Source organism: Bipolaris maydis (genome assembly GCF_028858645.1).
Source record: "Bipolaris maydis strain C4 unplaced genomic scaffold PSV08scaffold_17, whole genome shotgun sequence".
NCBI classification, from domain to species: Eukaryota; Fungi; Ascomycota; class Dothideomycetes; order Pleosporales; family Pleosporaceae; genus Bipolaris; species Bipolaris maydis.
Genome location: NW_027093873.1, coordinates 1,107,488 through 1,124,910, shown reverse-complemented (window position 1 = coordinate 1,124,910; position 17,423 = coordinate 1,107,488). Strand labels below are relative to the sequence as shown.

The 17,423-nt window shown below is 54.1% G+C and overlaps 4 protein-coding genes across 4 annotated transcripts; 2 read left to right on the top strand and 2 right to left on the bottom strand.

The window, feature by feature from the left end:
* Positions 1 to 244: 244 nt before the first annotated feature.
* Positions 245 to 3,752, bottom strand: PSV08DRAFT_232450 (uncharacterized protein; the record flags this gene model as incomplete). The annotated part of the gene is made up of 3 exons (XM_014218470.2): positions 245 to 1,948; positions 2,005 to 2,299; positions 2,361 to 3,752. The coding sequence occupies 3 exons, from the start codon at positions 3,750 to 3,752 to the stop codon at positions 279 to 281; spliced, it is 3,357 nt and encodes a 1,118-aa protein (XP_014073945.1). The 3' UTR covers positions 245 to 278.
* Positions 3,753 to 6,575: 2,823 nt separating this feature from the next.
* PSV08DRAFT_405843 (uncharacterized protein) lies at positions 6,576 to 8,493 on the bottom strand (the record flags this gene model as incomplete). Its single annotated transcript, XM_066093723.1, has 3 exons — positions 6,576 to 7,489; positions 7,591 to 8,222; positions 8,274 to 8,493. The coding sequence occupies 3 exons, from the start codon at positions 8,491 to 8,493 to the stop codon at positions 6,743 to 6,745; spliced, it is 1,599 nt and encodes a 532-aa protein (XP_065948044.1). The 3' UTR covers positions 6,576 to 6,742.
* A 1,816-nt stretch (positions 8,494 to 10,309) lies between these two features.
* PSV08DRAFT_412970 (uncharacterized protein) lies at positions 10,310 to 13,164 on the top strand (the record flags this gene model as incomplete). Its single annotated transcript, XM_014218468.2, has 2 exons — positions 10,310 to 10,332; positions 11,084 to 13,164. The coding sequence occupies 2 exons, from the start codon at positions 10,310 to 10,312 to the stop codon at positions 12,732 to 12,734; spliced, it is 1,674 nt and encodes a 557-aa protein (XP_014073943.2). The 3' UTR covers positions 12,735 to 13,164.
* Positions 13,165 to 14,117: 953 nt separating this feature from the next.
* PSV08DRAFT_211709 (glycoside hydrolase) lies at positions 14,118 to 17,397 on the top strand (the record flags this gene model as incomplete). The annotated part of the gene is made up of 3 exons (XM_014218467.1): positions 14,118 to 14,613; positions 14,710 to 15,360; positions 15,423 to 17,397. 3 exons carry the CDS (start codon positions 14,118 to 14,120, stop codon positions 17,303 to 17,305), a joined length of 3,030 nt encoding a protein of 1,009 aa, XP_014073942.1. The 3' UTR covers positions 17,306 to 17,397.
* Positions 17,398 to 17,423: the final 26 nt, after the last annotated feature.

Genomic DNA, 17,423 nt, shown 5'->3' with positions numbered 1-17,423 from the left:
TCTTTCTTGGGGGACCGAACGAACCCGCTTTTGTCCAGCAAGCGTTGCGAAAAAAAAAGCGACTGTCCCCGCACACACACACACACACACACACACACATGATTTCTTTGCTCTTACTCTCAGAAAAGGGGGCAAAACCCAAAAAATCTTTATCCAACCCACTTTGCCCCCCCCCCCCCCCCCCGTCTCACCAGATGCCCCCCAAATCAAGGTATTGCTGTGTTTCTGCTGCACACAATCGTTGACAACCAAAAAAAAACTTGACCTCAATTTCTCAATCAACGGCTACTCGTCCTCTGCTTGCCCATGCGCCTAAAGAAATCCATAACCTTCTTAGAGCTGCCAGAGCTTCCCTTGTTCGCAGAGCCTTGCTCGTCGTAAGCATCAGCAAAGCGTCTGCTCTTTTGTAGCACGCCCTTTCTCTGCTGTTGCTGGCTGACTTCGTCTCCTCCCATTCCTGCAGGGTAAGGATTGGATGTGTTCCTTTGGCTAAATTGCTGCGATGTTGACATGCGACCACGGCCGTTGGTTTCGCTACCATCTGAATCATCGCCAGGTTGCTGGTATGGACGATTGACCTTTGCAGCTGGATGGGCCTCCTGGGGGTTGGGAAACTTCTCGTCAAACTCGGGAGCCGACTGGTTGTAGCCGTTGAAATGTGTCTGGTTTGGTGGTGCAGATGATGGACCAGCTGCATTTAGATGCGGGTTCCTCCTGTCCTGGTGGCCATCGTAAAAGCCGGGCATGTTACTTCCCTGAGTACTCTGACTAGGAGACCTGGACAAACCGCCACGACCAAAGCCCATGCCTCCTGGGCGCGAGCTAGCACGAGGGCGAGAGCTCGAGGGGCGGCGCTCGTGCGAGGATTGTGAGGGTACACTCTCTCGCTGAGACGTAAAGGTCCTGGACAAGGACGACGGGATGAGAGAGAAGCGTCGGGACGGTTTCGGGTTGTCGCCATTGTTCGCGTTGTTATTGCTGCTGCTGCTGTTGTTCTTCCTGGAAAAGCCAAAAGAGGTACGACGACTCGACTCCATGCTCGGCCTGGCGTTTGTGGTTGTACCTGTAATTGCACTGATGTTGTCATTAGAAATGGGCCCTGCCATGGATGTTGGGGGATAGCTCTTTTGCTTCCTATCGTCAGGGTAACCATAGGAACCTTGAGATGTCAGAGACGCTTTGGGGTCCTGAGTGTATGAATTCTGGCGACCAGAGAACATGGACGTCATACGTCCAAGAGTCTCGGTCACAGTGTTGGAACGCCTGTGTGTGCCCTTTGCGCCATGTGGTCCCATTTGCACCGACTGTGTTCGTTGCGCGCTTGGCTGGCCAATGTTGGGCGCCTCTGCAGCTTCCGAAGCATCGTGCTGTGGCTGTGAATAAGGTGTGGATATCGAGTATTGCTTGCCCTTGGGTTGCGAGAAGCGACCTTCGGCATTTGTCTGAGCCACAGTCGCAACAGATGGCTGTCCGTACGAGTTTCCACGCGAGGGCAGCCTTGAAGCGCCGAGAGCACCACTTGTAGACGGACGAGTAGCAGACGTGGGCGCGTTTCCAAACGCCGTATAATCTGACACGGATCGCTGAGGTTCTTGCTTCCGGCTTGACGTTTGGACAGCGCCTGACGAGCGAGAAGGCCTAGCGCCTGTGGCCGACTGGTATCCATCTGTGGGCGGTACCTCGGTTTCTTTTCCGCGTGGCTTGGGCACTGCTTCCGCAGGAGGAGAGGCCTCGCCGCGTGCAGTTTGCGAAGACGGCGCAACGTATTCGACTTGGACGGTTCGCCGCTTGGTATCGCGAGTGGCTTTGGGTTTGTCGGCGGGCTGGTTGATCGCATCGCGTTTTGTCTGGAGTCCACCGTGGGCGGACGAGGAGGTAGCGTGTGATTTTGCTGGTTCGCGAACGGAAGCGCTTCTCGCGAGGGCGGGCTGTGGTTCGAATGTGTCTTCTAGTACAATGTCAACTAATGTGTCTTTGACCAAATCCAAGCATGGAAATATTTACTTGAGTAGACAGATGCTTGTTGGGCCTCGGCGGCAGGAGTGTTGCTCGAGGTAATGAAGCCGACCACATGGGCATAGTCGGCTAACCAGCTATGACGCGCGACTTCGAACAGATCTGCTCGTTTGCGTGGGTCGGGTACAAGAATGCGCTTGAGGAGATCCCTTGCGTGGGGTGTTACGTATTCGGGAAATGTCAATGGAGTGGATACAATGTACTTGTAGAGCAGATTGATGTTGTCACCCTCGGGGTTCGCTGGGTCGTCGTCGAAGGGAAGGTAGCCAGCCAACATGGCATACTGCATATTGTTAGTACTTGCATCTGTTGCATTTTGGGGAGGGGGAATAGTCGAAACGTACCAGAATGACACCACAACTCCATACATCCACCTTGCGGCCGGTGTAGAGAGAGTCGCTGACGACGAGTTCTGGCGCTGCGTAACAGGGACTTCCGCAGCTGGTCTGCATGAGATCACCGCGTCGTGATGCGTCGCTGCCATCCAAGCCCAGTGACTTCATAAAGTCCTTATCCCCAAGCCTGTACTCAATCTCCTCGCTAAGTTCATCGTTGGGATCGAAGGTGTTTGCGAAACCAAAGTCGGTGATGATGATGTTCTTGTTGCGGTCAAGTAAAAGGTTCTCGAGCTTGAGATCTCGGTGGACAATGCCCTTGCGGTGTAGGTAGCCGACACCGGAGATGAGCTGGGAGAAGAGCTTCCGTGCCGGGCCATCCTTGAGGTAACGATGGTTTAGAATGTAGTCGAATAATTCTCCGCCTGACGCATATTCTAGGATAATGCCAATATGGCGCTCAGTCTCGACCATCTCGTGAAGGCGGACAATGTTGGGGTGGTCGAGGCCTCTGAGAATGTGGATTTCGCGGTAAATCTTCTGCAGTCGGTTGGAGTTGCTGCCCAGGGTTTCGCGCCGTATGAGCTTAATGGCAACCTCGATGGGGCTGTCTCGCTTCCATCCCATCTTGACCTTGCCAAACTCACCCTCGCCGAGCGTCTGACCGAGAATGTAGTTGCCAAACTTGGACCGCTTCGCGTTTTCCGACTTGGAGTGGTCCTGCCGGCTTTTGCCGCCGGCTCCACGACCGCCGTCGTCGACACCCTCGCTGCCGACCAGACTCAGACCGGTTATGGGGGTGAGGTCGGCAGGTGAAGTGACGTGGGGGCCGTCGCCCTGGCGGGCCTGTGCGCGGGCAATGTCTTCTTGCGTGTCTGAGACGACGATGCGGTTTATGACGGCACTCTCCTCGCGAGGCAGACTTGTGTTGACGGGCGGCTGGCCAATTGCCGTTGCGGAGCGGCTATGAGCGGGCTGGGACCTGGCAGAGCTTCCTTGCTGCCGGGGGCTGTCTTTTGCTCGGCGACGCGACTGTGAAGCATCGTCGCGTTGCTGCGACGAGGCGGCGGCCCCGTTGGAGGTGCTGCGGTGCGACGAGGTCCTGGGAGGAGCCATGGGGCCGCCGGCGGTGGTGGCAGTGGCCGACATGTTTTTGGTGGCGGGCGAGGAGTGCGAGGAGTGGGACGTCGGTTGCGCGCGGGACGTGTTCAGGCCGGAGTCGTGAGTCTGGGGCGTGGAAGGCGTGTTGGGGGACGCGCCATTACTGGACCGTCGCGAGGGGCGGCGAGCGGTGGCCGGCGAGGCAGCTGCGGCGGCGGCAGACGATTGTTGTTGTTGCTGCTGCTGCTGTTGTTGATGGTACTGCTGACCGTAGGGCGGCTGCGATGCTACGGCGGCCATTATCTGGGGCGCAGGAGTCTGGGGGGTGGCGATGGCGTGTATGCAGCAGCGCAGGCGGACTGGCGGGCTACGTTATCGGGCCCAGGAATGGGCGGAGGGCCAAGTGTGGGTGGGCGTGAACTGGCGGTGTTGAGCTGTCGAATGGGCGATGGCGGGGAGACAGGCGGGTTTAGTTTGCAGCACCGACTGACTGTGCAGCGGGCCTGCACACAGTGGCAGTCTGGGGAGCACAGACTGGGCGAGGAATGGGCAGCGGTGAAACGTGAAGCTGGCTGCTGGGGGGCGCGCGTGTTGGGGACAGGAGGAGGGCTGGAGGGTCGACTGGCTGGCAATGCCGTCGTGGTGGTCGAGGGCGCCGTGTCGAGGGCGTCTGCTGGCGCGGTAGCCCCTTCACGTGCGCGTGCGTGGGCTGGGGCAGGTTGTGGGTGCGGGCGCGGGCGCGGTGTGGTGCGGTGCGGTGCGGTGCGGTGCGGTGCAGTGCAGTGCAGTGCAGCTTGCGATGCGGCCTCGGGCTAGGCGTCGCTAATGGCTGACGGGGCGTGGGCTGGCGGTTGACGTTGACTTGAGCCTTTTGACGTCTTGGGCTCTGGCCGGGGCGCTGGCGCTGCTGGCTCTGGCGCGCACCTGAGGCTCTGACTCTGCCGTGTGCGCGCTCCCTCTCCACGCTCGACTCAACTCGCGACTCGCGGCCTTGGGCGGTGCACAACTCACTCGTTCGCAGTCGACAGCGCGACGGCGATTGGCGGGCGGCGGCGGCTGCTGACTGCTCTGGTGCTGGGCGGCGTGGGTGCAGAGGGAGAGGAGGCGCGCCGGAGGTTGGTCTCGCTGGCAATTTCGGTAAAGGGCCATGGGCGTGGGAAAGGAGGCACCGCAGATGCACATCATTGACAGGGGGCCCTCATCAAACCAGCCCGCCAAAAGCATCGGCTGGTGGGCTGCTAGATGCTGCGACCTGGAGTGGGAATCGACCATGGCTGTTCATTGCGAGTGCGCTGCAACACGCCATCCATGGACATGCTGTACATGGTGCGTCGTCTGCTACATAGTAGTATGTAGTATGTATGAATGTATGAATGTATGAATGTGTGAATGTACCAATGGGTGCATGTACTCTACTTAGTGCACTGCACTGCACTGCACCGAACATGTAAATCATCCTCCCATGTATACACTGCATGTACAGGTACACATACATACATACATGTACATGTACACTTGTATACATACAAAGTACATAGTCACGGCCATCAACCTACCCTCTCCCAGAACACCTCTGCCTTTCTCTCTCTTCCCCTTTCTCCTTCTCCAAGCGCCGTCTAACAACCCACTCCCTCGATGCGCCCCAGGGCCGGCGGCGGCGGCTGCTGGTCCTGCTGGTCCTGCTGCTGGCCGGCGCCATGGTGGCCCACTGTGTATTTCCTCTCATGGCCAAGCTGGTCGGATGTGGGCAGTACCGGGGGGGCCCATGGCTTGTTTCATCCACCCACCCCGGCGCGCGTAAATTGCCCGTTATGCGCTCGCCCGGCCGCCATGGTCGGCCTAGTCGCGAACTGCCACCCCTTCGGCGCAGCTGCCATTCTTCTGCATGGCTATAGCCCTCAGCTGCTGCTCCTGCTCCTTGAATGCCTCAAATGTCCCTAGTCTCGACCTGCCGCTGGCAAGATGCTGCATCTCATCCGGCCACCCATTCACCCTTTGCATCCATCTGGCCGAAGCCTATCTGCTCTCCTCGCACATGCATCCGTGGTTGGCTGCTGACCGTTGGGCCCCCATTTTGTTTCTTCTTGGTGTGCATGGCCGAGGGGAGGCGTCTGAGTCGGGGCCGCAAAAGCAAACTGTCGCGAAAAAAACATGCATCTGAACATCAACAACAAACTGCCTGCCAGCCGCCGCGCCAGTCACATGACCGGCATCGGAATCGGATTCCCGCCGCGCCTCCATGGCCATGATGCTGTCTGTAAGTAGGGTCGAGTATTTGGACTGCTCGAGTAGGCCATGCAATGTGCCCTACCAACAGTTGCATCCTTCAGCCCTAGACGTGGTTCCCCGGGCTCATGTGATATGATTCTCTCAGCCTGGCCCTCCTTTGCTGTGACATTACTTGCTCACAACCGCCGGCAGCCAGCCAGACAGGCAGACGGGTGACGGAACTGGGTGACATGCTCGTAGTCATCTCATCCGCTCCACCCTGACACACCTGTCACCGTGTCTCAGCCCACGCCCCAAGCGAGCGACGAAGCACCCTGCATACTTACTAGTGCCATGCACCCAATGCAGGACAAACCCACGCCTCCCTGCATTTGTTCCCTTTTGTGTACTTAGATACCCACATCCATGGACTGGATGGAGTCAATTTCTACATGTTACCAAATAGCATGTCGACCCATGTACACATATACCGTGGATAAGGAGCAAATTGAATCCAGCCCTTCCTACCTCCTACCATCCATACCCGTTTAGGCCCGTCCTCGGAAATGAGGTTGCCCTGGCACGCGCCCTCTCCATCGCCCTTGCCATGGCAGAAAGAGAGAGACCCACCTTCCCGCTCCCACCGTTGCTCGACCTTTTGCGCCATTCCCAACCTTTGCCGTCCCTGTGCCTGTGCCTGTGCCTGTGCCGACTTAACTACTTCGCTTGGTTCAACCCGAGGCTCCTGCCGCTTGCCCTCGACGTCACCATCCCAAAATCCCATCTCGCCTTCCAATCTCCCTCTTCTCATCGCCCCTCATTTCCCCTCTCTCTCTACCCGCCCCAGTCCCTTTTGCCCTTCTCTTGCATGGTTTTACCCCCCATTCTTTGAAACAACTTGCCCCGGATTCCATCATCAGACGTCATTCCAATTTCCGCTTCACATCTAATACTAGACTTTGCACCCTGGACCACTTGATTCCACTAACTTACCCACTATGTACTTTCGCTGTAATCTCAAACAATGGATTCCACTACACATTCCCACTCTACAATCACTTGATCCATCATCCTACTCCCATCTAAATCTTCACCTCACTTGGAAGACTAATCTCCAGAATATCAACCCCCTTCTGCAATTCACTCTTGCTCGGCATCTTGTTCCTCCGCATCAGTTCGGCCGCCTGCGTCATGTACGGGTCCTTCATCATGGATGCTACCGCCACGACAGTCTCCCCTTGGGTGTAGTAGGCAACAAACGATGGCTTCTCCAACTCTCCCTGCACTACCACATCATCGTACCCGCTCGCCATCGTGTTACCACAGTACCGCAGCTGAGAACCAAGTGCCGACCAAAACACTGGAATAAACGGCTTGGCCTTGCTTCCCGGCCTGTTGATTGTGTTGGCCACTGACCGACCCGCGTTCTGCGCCACGTTCCAGTGCTCGATGCGCACCAGTGATCCATTACCTCCAGGTCCATGGTAAGGGTACGTTGCAATGTCACCAATCGCGTACACGTCACTGAGCCCCTCGACCGCAAATGACTCATCTGTCTTCAATGACCCGTCCTTCAGAAGCGTGATGCTCGAGTTGCCCTTGAGGTACTCGGTAGCCGGCGCAACACCCACTCCCTCAATCACCAAGTCTGCCTCCAATACGCTGCCATCCTTGAGATGGACTGCGCCCACCTTGGACCCATCCGCTGCTGACGGCGTCGCCTTGTCCACGCCCGCGCTCATTTTGAACTTGACACCGTTCTTCTCAAGCAGGCCCTGGAAGATGGCCCCCACTTTCTTGCCCATTACTCGCTCCATTGGCACTACCGTCTCGTCAGTGTGTCGCTCAAGTCTAGGCGCTTACATTACTTGCCTTCTTCCATTCCAATAATGGTAACATCGTTCTTCATGCCTGCCAGGCAGTTGCCAACTTCCATGCCGATGAATGAGCTGCCGATCACGACAATCTTCTTTCCATTGTCTCCAACAGCCTGGAGGATGTTTTGCGCATCTGGCAGAGTCCGGAGAAGGAAGACGTTGCCCAAATCGCCCTTGAGCCCTTCAAGCGGCAGCCACCTCGGCGTGCCTCCAGTTGCCAGCACAAGCTTGGTGTACTCGTACTCCTTGCCCGACTTTGTTGACACCTTCTTGCCCGAAAAGTCGATGCTCTTTGCTTCGTCTTCGATCATGTCAATGGACCCGTCCTTGTAGAAATCCTTTGGTCTCCACGCCAGTTTCGAAATGTCGGCCAGTAATGCCTTGGACAGCTTGGTTCGGTCAATGGGCTGATAGCCTTCCTTTGAGATGACGGTAATCTTGCCAGTGTAGCCCCCACCTCGGAGACCCTCAATCGCACCCAGTGTACCAGAACCACCACCAATGACAAGCACTTTATCGTCGCTGACTGATGAGCACTTGAGGTTCAAATGTCTCCGTTTTGCCTTGAGTGCCTCTTCCGTCGTCTTGACGTACACGGCACCATCCTTCTCAATTACCTCATACTTGTCAATTGGGTCGAGGGCAGGCGCATCCTCAACGTCTCCGGTCGAAACCTTGAAGCAAGCTGTCTCATGTTAGCTCTGCTCGTATAGCGTTTGCCGCAACAGCCACCTACCCCCGTGCCATGGGCATGTCAGACGGCCTTCGGGCGTCAGTACGCCCTTGACCAATGGAGCTCCATAGTGCGTGCAGTTCGGGCTGGTGGCGTGAACTTGATCCTGGACCTTCAACAAGAGCACCTTTCCACCCTCAATACCCTCAACTTCGGCTTCTTTCTTCTCCCCATTCTTCATCTGCAGGGAGGTGACATCCTTGAGCTTGAACTCTTGCGCCATCGCTGTGGTTGATGACGTGAACGTGGATCTTTGTGATCGGGACGTTGGGCTGAAGTGTAGTTTGAGTGAGGTTCGGAGAGGCTGCAATGCCCGGAATAACTGCATCAACGGCTACAACTAGATCGTGTTGAAAGTAAGAGCGTTGTCCATGGGGACACGTCGGGAGCATTGAGGCCAATAGCGGGGAGCTCATTATTCATGATGTCACCGAATACGATGCGCTAAGCAGGTGTAGCAGGGGGGGCTCTTAGGACTCGTTACCCCGCTTCAATAATACATTCACCTTCATTCGCGTCCAGAAGCTCAACAGTCGGGTTCTTGGCAAGAAGATCCTACCTACTATGTACATTCGGGTACCTAACTGGCCATGGCTGGATGGTATCGCTTCTCATAGTAGCGCCAGGCGCGTCTCCGCCGGGTGGCTGTCGGGTCATCTCCTCCCCACATCACGCGCTTCATTGCATTATCGATTATCGCTTTTCGGCAGGCCTCGTTAACCCGCCCTTCAATAGGTATTCCGTGGCTTTTGAACTGTTGAAGATAAGGTATCGGGATAGAGAAAAGAAAAGAAAAGTGGAAGCATCGAAATGGAAGATGTGCAAGGGGCTTGCGCGGTGAGAATCAACAGCCTTGCCTCTGATCGCGTGACCTGGATAATCAAGGTCTTTTTTTTACCCTATATTTGTCATTTAGACTCTTGCTTTTAGGCCACGAGCGAATGAGCGCGGTAATGCGCCGGAAAATGGTGTCGGGACGATGGTCACTGGTTGTTTTCCAACACCTCGCCGTCTTACGAAACACGATCACACCCTCACGCATTCCACGTGCAAAAGAAACTCTCCCGCTAAACCACTAGGTTCAGCCGTACCCGTTTCTTTTCTTCACTCGCTTTACTCTTTCTATACTGCGATCAGTCCTTCATCTCAGACAACAAAGCAATACTCGCTATTGGATCTAATGCACTCTGTGTGTTTTATCATTCCACCCCACCACCACCCGGATCCTAGTGGAAAGCAAGGCGACCCTTCGAACTTGAACTTATGAAAGGTAGTGCTTCAGGCTTCTTTTGTAATTCTGCTCATCGATCGCCGATTCACATTGAGACTTGGTGGTGCAGAAACAGGCAAGTAGCAGTACCCAATGGTGATAACATTAATCCTGCCTCTAGCGTAGCCATTGTAGCCAGCGTTGCCAGTGTATACACACTCTATGCATAGCGTGCTCGTCCACTGAGGCACATCCCTCGGCGACTGTAACAGCGGGAAGAGGGCAAGCGAACCAAATTCTGACCATATCAATGACCGCACGACTACCACAGCTCGTCGATTGCACAGACACTCTGAACTTCCGAGGCGTGATCACTGACCAGCACAGACGTAACCTTGTCTTTGACGCTACCCACCTCAGAACCACACTTGGCCGCAACAGCGCTTACTCATGCAACATTGTCTACGCTGACATGAAGTTTTTTTTCGACCTAATCGTCGTCTTCTATTCACTGCAGACCGGTGCGTCTATTGAAACAACCACAGACGGGCCGGGCACCATAGACGGAGCTCAGCACTATACACCTCGAGAACCCGTAGCTCTCGCCGTGGAAGCAAAAGCTTCTGCAAGCTTCGCTTAATGCGCGTATTTCAATTCTTAGCTCTGCAGGCCGGTTGCTCTGTAAGGAGACGCTGAGATCCACCTGCCCCATGCCCACATCCTGCTATCGATCAGATGAGAAGGGTTCGAGTTTGAGCTTTCAACGACGCTAAGCGTGCTCTTCAGCTAGGAAGACTGAATCTCCAATAAACGATGCAGCCTCGCTACCATGGATGAGACGGTTATAAACCGGTATCCAGTTTTTCGCCCGTTCCTGAGCCATAAACAGAATGTCGAGTGGCTTGTAGGCAGAAAATAGTACGAATGTGTACCTTTCCGTCCCCCTGAAACAACATGGGTGCCGCATTCGGAGGGGTAGCCGTCAATTCCATGACTCAAGTTCTGTAGCGTTGTGGCGGCAGTTGCGTAGAGCCGTGTTTAGCCAGAGGAACAGCCAGCAATGCCATCGTCTACAGATAAGACAAGTCATCGCAAACTAGCCAGAAGGGTTGCATTGTTATCGAGATCAAGAAAAAAACAACAAACGAGATTTCTGCCCTTTGCCATTGTCTGCCCTAAGTCATGGGGAAAGCAAAATCGGGGGTTAGAAGGTTTGACGAGTGCGACGTTGGTTCAAACACTAGGGATCTTCAGACACCAACCGGAGGTGGGCCTAAGCACCGTGCGCTAATCGTCAATAAACTTTAGTCTCTCTCGCCGGGCCCTACAAGATATGGACTAACCCGCGTCGCCCTGCATCGCGGTCTGCGTCGCAAAGGCCTCCTTCGACTGAGGATCTTCGTCCCTTCGTGCACAGCGATCTTGTCCAAGATTACATTCGTTCATGGCCTTGCTTTTCCAGCGTCAGTGTTCTTGACATAAAGACGCTTTCGTACCAACCGTATCTAACGGAAGTATTGGCGTGGCGCCCCATTCATTTACACAGTGTATATCCTTTTTTGTTCCCTCCTCTAATAGTAATGTCTACCACACTCGTTACCAGTCGAACACGACAATCGACTACTACGCCCACTTCAACGCAAAGAAGTATTGCTACATCTAGCACCAGCTCAACACCAAGACCATCCGGATCCACCACACCCACTACACCTACAACATCTTCATCACCAACAAGCACATCACAAAGCAGCCTGGCATCCGAATTCGCCACCAGTCAACTTGAAACCGATGATCGGAGTCCCAGCCCTACCGAAGCTTCACTTCAATCCACTTCTCTTTACACCAACACCCCAGCCATCGCAACATGTTCTACAAACAGTGATTGTGCAAACGACAGGATATGCTCCAACGAGAGATGCATCACCATGGACAGTGCGGCTCCGTTTGGAGGAGCTGATTCCACCTCACGGCTAACCACCGGATCCGCTATTGTAATGGGAACAGGACTTGTTGCCCTTTTGATGTTACTAACAGGATTCGCGGTCTGGATATTGAAGCGCCGGACACAAAGGCCTGGCAACCAGTCAATTGAAGCGCCCATGCAATCTCGGAGCAGAACCACCTCCAATGCGACGGATCAAAAGACCTTGGTGGCGTCAATGCCGAACAGTCCCCAGTATCCAGCCTTCAACTCTCAGAGTGCTATGAGTCCGGGACTTTTCGCCAGGATGGTAGCGCCTCAGGAAATCAAGGAGGTTGCCAGCAGCAGGCATGGGTCAATGGACAAAAAAGCACTACCGCTCCTTCCCCTTCCACAACTCCCCCTTCCGCCCATTCCAAAGGAGACCAAGATCTACGCACTCAACGTCAGTATCAACAAGAGCATGATCATGGACGAAGACATGATGCAAGCTGTTAGTCCTATGCGAGGCAACGATACTCCACGCGGCGGTGCAACGCCGCGTGACCGCGCACCACGGTACAAGTTCGAAGAATATGTTCCACCTGTTGCCAACGCTCCTCCGCCCATTGCGATTTCGAGAGCACCTGCTCCTGGATCCCAAAGTTCCGAGTACGAACTCGGGCAGTATCCGAAGAAGGAACAGGAGAGTAAGGTTGTCCCGTTGTCAGATCGGGGTCCAAACGGCGGCCTAGAGCCGTTAAGTCCTGTCGTTGAGACGGTTGCAAGCTTGGACGGCAAGGCGCGCCAACTCTCCTTGCCGGATCTTCCACCCCCGAGCCCAAGCTTCAGCTTCCGTTCATACGACTGGTACCAGGATATCATAGAAGAGCCGTCAAACGGAAATGGTGCACGAACACCAACACAGGTCAAGTTTCCTCCGACGCTTTCACTTTTCCCTCAGAGTACGAGCAGAAACATGGACCTCGGTGTATTACCAGAACCTTCTTCACCTGGTGCATCTTCGATTGCATCAGGCACGTTTTTACATCCAAGCTCGGCGGCCTTGTTGAGCCCCACAAGCCCCAACTTTCGTTTATCACCAACTGTTTATACCCCGCCACCCCGGCAATCATCACAACCACAACAACATGTACAAAAACAAAAGACGGAAACAAAGAGCTCATCACGAACTTCGGCAGCCAGTACTGCAAGTCACAAGACGCGTGAATCTAGAAGCTGGCTCCCTGCTGAGGGACTTTATCTTGCCGACGAGGGCGGCCTTACCCGATATTTGACTTTTCGCCGAGGGAATGAAGACAACAGACCAACGAGCTATTCACCCTTAGCCTGAACTAGCGAGTATGCCGAGCGCATACACGCTAGGTTCTGTCCCTCCATTCCTCAAGGTCCGCAAGAAGACCTTGGTCGGCCTTGTTGGGTGATGAACCTCGGGCGATACTCTACCACCGCGACATTGACCAGCTGCTTGGAGAGCGAAAACGGTTCTCTCCCCAGCGCGTCTAACGCATGTGCAACGCCGCACGCGCTTGTGTCCGACTTTGGGCCAACGAGGTCACGGGAGAGCGTCGCGGCGCGGCAAGGAAGCGGGTCGCAAGTCGGCTGAAAAGCATACCTTGTGCCCCAGGCGCGTACAGACCAGGGATCGTACATACGCAAAACATACCCCCTGTTGTAGAGCATTCAATAATCCGTGCCCACGCACACTTATGTAATCATAGTAATACCCAAAATGAATAAAGATATCATTTTCCAGTGCAATACATACACTCCCCCTGGTGAAGAAATGTCTCGACGACGTGCTGTGTGACAAGCTCTCTAAGCTTTGCACTTGGGACACTAGGAGGCCCCGATGTGGGGAAGCGATACGATACCCCACAGTATTGGGGAGCCCCGACTACAGAATGGTCGGCTGCCATGGTGGTGCCATGCAACGGGAACGATGGCTGAACCGATAATTCTTCCGAGAACTCCACCCATTCGTATTCCAGAAGACACAAAGCTGCGCGGATTGCAAAATGTCATTTGCAGCAGCGGAATTCTACTGGAGCACGTCACGTGAGCCCTTGGCATCGGGACAAGATTTACTTGCAACCTATCGGCAAGCATTCTGCATCTTTGGAGACACTTTCAAAAGAACGCAAATGCATAGCACTATATCATCCGTGTCCTTCTACCTCAACATATCCATTTTGTATGCACGTATCCGAGTGGCGTCCTGGGTTTTCTCCTATGTAGGCCACATCGAGCAGGTGCTGCGTATATTCACCAATGAGCCCGCACGGTTGCCTTTTCACACCCAGCCACTCGCCACAAGCTTCTTACCCGGAAGCTTCTCAAGACCATAGGCGTTGCGTCATGCTACACTCACACAAGTATTTCCATCTCCGCACTTGTGCTGTCTCCGCGAAAAAAACCACGCCTGGTGGAATCCTATTCGTTCAATGTCGGGGCGGCACTCCATGTTTTTCCCCGCACGCGCCTCGCTTATGCAAGCCCCATGCGCTTGCATCCGGCTTGCATTCCCATGTTGCCCATCGTCACTCCAGACTACCTCATTGTAGAAAATCGCTCCATGCTCATTTGATACATAGTAGCTCGTATGGCCCAGCAGATCCTTCACCAACCAGACAGCGATGACTATAAAGCAACGACGTGGCCGCCATGGGCCACTGGGAATCTTCAGGCAGCTCTTGACCGGTTCAGCACCGCCATCATGACGCACACAAGTTTCGTCCAGGCTTCTACTGTGCTGTCCTCTCTTCTCGCACTCACAGCTGGCCAAGCGCCCACCACTTCTTCAAATGGTGGATGGAGTACTACGCTCGCTGGCACGCCCACCTACTTCAATCCCATCTTTACCATCCCTCCATCTGCGGATGAGGGCGTTCAACAGATTCCCAACATCTATGACCCACAAGCCGTGGATGCGCAAGACGTTTGCCCTGGTTACACAGCATCAAACCCTCAGCAGAGTGATCGTGGCCTGACCGCCACGTTGACCCTGGCTGGAAAGCCATGCAATGTTTACGGCACCGATATCCAGGAACTAGACTTGAAAGTCGAGTACCAGGCCAAGGGAAGACTGTCAGTCAACATTGTACCAAAGTACACTGGTGCAAGCAACCAGTCGCATTGGATTGTTCCCGAAGATCTGATTCCGCGTCCTCAGGTCGAGGAATCATCCGAGCAGACCGATCTCAAGTTCAACTGTGAGTTGCTCGGAATTCATTTTATCATTTTACCAATATTGATCTTGTTGATACTGTATTGTTGATGCCCAAGAGAATGAGCTGACAAGCATGCAGGGGGAAATGAGCCATCTTTTTGGTTCAATGTCGAGCGCTCCTCGACTGGAGACATCATCTTCACAACTCAAGGCACCCATCTCATTTACGAAAATCAATTTGTTGAATTTGTAAACAGCCTGCCAGAGGACTACAACCTTTACGGTCTGGGTGAACGAATTCACGGTCTTCGTCTTAACAACAACTTCACTGCGACCATCTACGCTGCTGACGTAGGTGATCCTATCGACCGCAACCTGTACGGTAGCCACCCTTTTTACCTAGAGACCCGGTACTTTGAGAAGGGCGAAAACTGTAGCACCAAGCCCTTGACGCAGTCCGAGATCGGCCAGAAGAAGGATACCAAAACAAATGGTTCGCCCTACGAGTCGCGTTCCCACGGCGTTTATTACCGCAACACTCATGGTATGGACGTGGTGCTGAAACCTGATCACCTAACTTGGAGGACCCTGGGAGGTGCTATTGATCTGTACTTCTTCGATGGACCTTCACAGCCGGACGTTACTAAAGCGTATCAAAAGGCGGCTATTGGCCTGCCAGCAATGCAGCAATACTGGACCTTTGGCTTTCATCAATGCCGTTGGGGCTACCGCAACTGGACCGAGACTCGAGAAATTGTTGAGACCATGAGAGCTTTCAACATCCCAATGGGTAAGTTCGCCCCTGGCGAACGTTTGACGAATATTGTTGTAAAATTGCTAATCATTTTGCAGAAACCATCTGGCTCGACATTGACTACATGGACCAGTACCGTGACTTTACGCTGGATCCCGTGGCTTTCCCTCCCTCTGAAGTGGCCGACTTCTTCGGATGGCTGCATGGAAACAACCAGCATTTTGTACCCATCGTTGATGCAGCTATTTACATCCCCAACCCGCAAAACGCAAGCGATGCATATGACACATATACGCGCGGCAATGAATCTGGTGTGTTCTTGTCCAACCCAGACGGCAGCCAATATATCGGTGCTGTCTGGCCTGGGTACACCGTTTTCCCTGATTGGTTGTCGCCCAACGGTGTATCTTGGTGGGTAAAGGAGATGGTCGAGTGGTACAAAGAGGTACCATATAGCGGTTTCTGGGTTGACATGACTGAAGTCTCTTCTTTCTGCGTTGGATCCTGTGGTACTGGCAACGTCACCCTGAACCCGGCTCACCCGCCCTTCTCGCTTCCCGGTGAGGTGAACAACGTCATCTATGATTACCCAGAGAGCTTCAACATCACAAATGGTACCGAGGCGGCGTCCGCTTCTGCAGCAGCTTCCGCCCAAGCATCCAGGAAGGCAACTGCGACGGCGACGGTGACCGACGAAGTGACTTCTACTTCGACAAGCTACTTCCGCTCGACCCCTACCGCTGGAGAGCGAAACATCAACTATCCTCCTTATGTCATCAACCACGTACAAGATGGCGCTGATCTTGCTGTTCATGCTGTCAGCCCCAATGCAACTCATGCAAATGGTGTGGAGGAATACGATGTCCACAACCTCTTTGGTCACCAGATCATTAACGCTACTTATCACGGTCTCCTTTCGGTGTTCCCTGGAAAGCGGCCCTTTATCATTGGACGCTCCACATTTGCTGGCAGCGGCAAGTGGGCTGGTCATTGGGGTGGCGACAACGCTTCTAAATGGGCCTACATGTTCTTCTCGATTCCACAAGCACTTTCCTTTTCACTATTTGGTATTCCGATGTTTGGTGTCGATACCTGCGGATTCAACGGAAACACTGACATGGAGCTTTGCTCTCGATGGATGCAGCTTTCGGCCTTTTTCCCCTTTTACCGCAACCACAACGTACTCTCCGCCATTCCCCAAGAGCCCTACCGATGGGAGGCCGTGGCTTCTGCTTCGAGGACCGCAATGCACATCCGATACTCTCTGTTGCCATACATGTACACGCTATTCAATGACGCTCACAAGACTGGGTCAACTGTGATGCGGGCGCTGGCATGGGAATTCCCCAACGAGCCCCAACTCGCTGGTGTAGATACACAATTCTTGCTTGGGCCAAACATCCTAGTCACGCCTGTCCTCGAGCCTCAAGTTGATACTGTCAAGGGAGTGTTCCCTGGTATTGTCGACGGCGAGACATGGTTTGATTGGTATTCTGGCGAGCGTGTCCAAGCCGAGGCTGGCGTAAACACGACCATCTCAGCACCTTTGGGCCACATCCCGGTATACATTCGCGGAGGTTCGGTCCTACCTATTCAGGAGCCTGGATACACGACTACCGAGTCCCGCCGGAACCCCTGGGGTCTCATTGTCGCACTCTCCAGTGAAGGCACTGCATCGGGTCACCTATACGTTGATGATGGTGAGTCCATCGAGCCAGACTCGTGCCTGAATGTTGCATTTGCTGCTACGAGCGGAAAGTTGGAGGTTGATGTTCAGGGCGAGTTCAAGGACACGAACGCACTTGCCAACGTGACAGTTTTGGGAGCTCCTGCGGTCCAAAACGTCAAGCTGAATGGTGAGGCGATTGATGCTAGCAATGTTGATTACAACAAGACCAGTAGCGTTTTGAAGCTGACGGGACTCAATGAACTGACAAGTTCTGGAGCTTGGCAGGGTAGCTGGACGCTGACTTGGGAATAAGCAATAAGTGAGCAATTAGCACATACATTAATGCGACCATGGCATGTTCATAGTTGATGCTCGGTCCGCAAATCTAATACAACTGTATCGAAGCATATGCCTCGTTTACATCGTCATT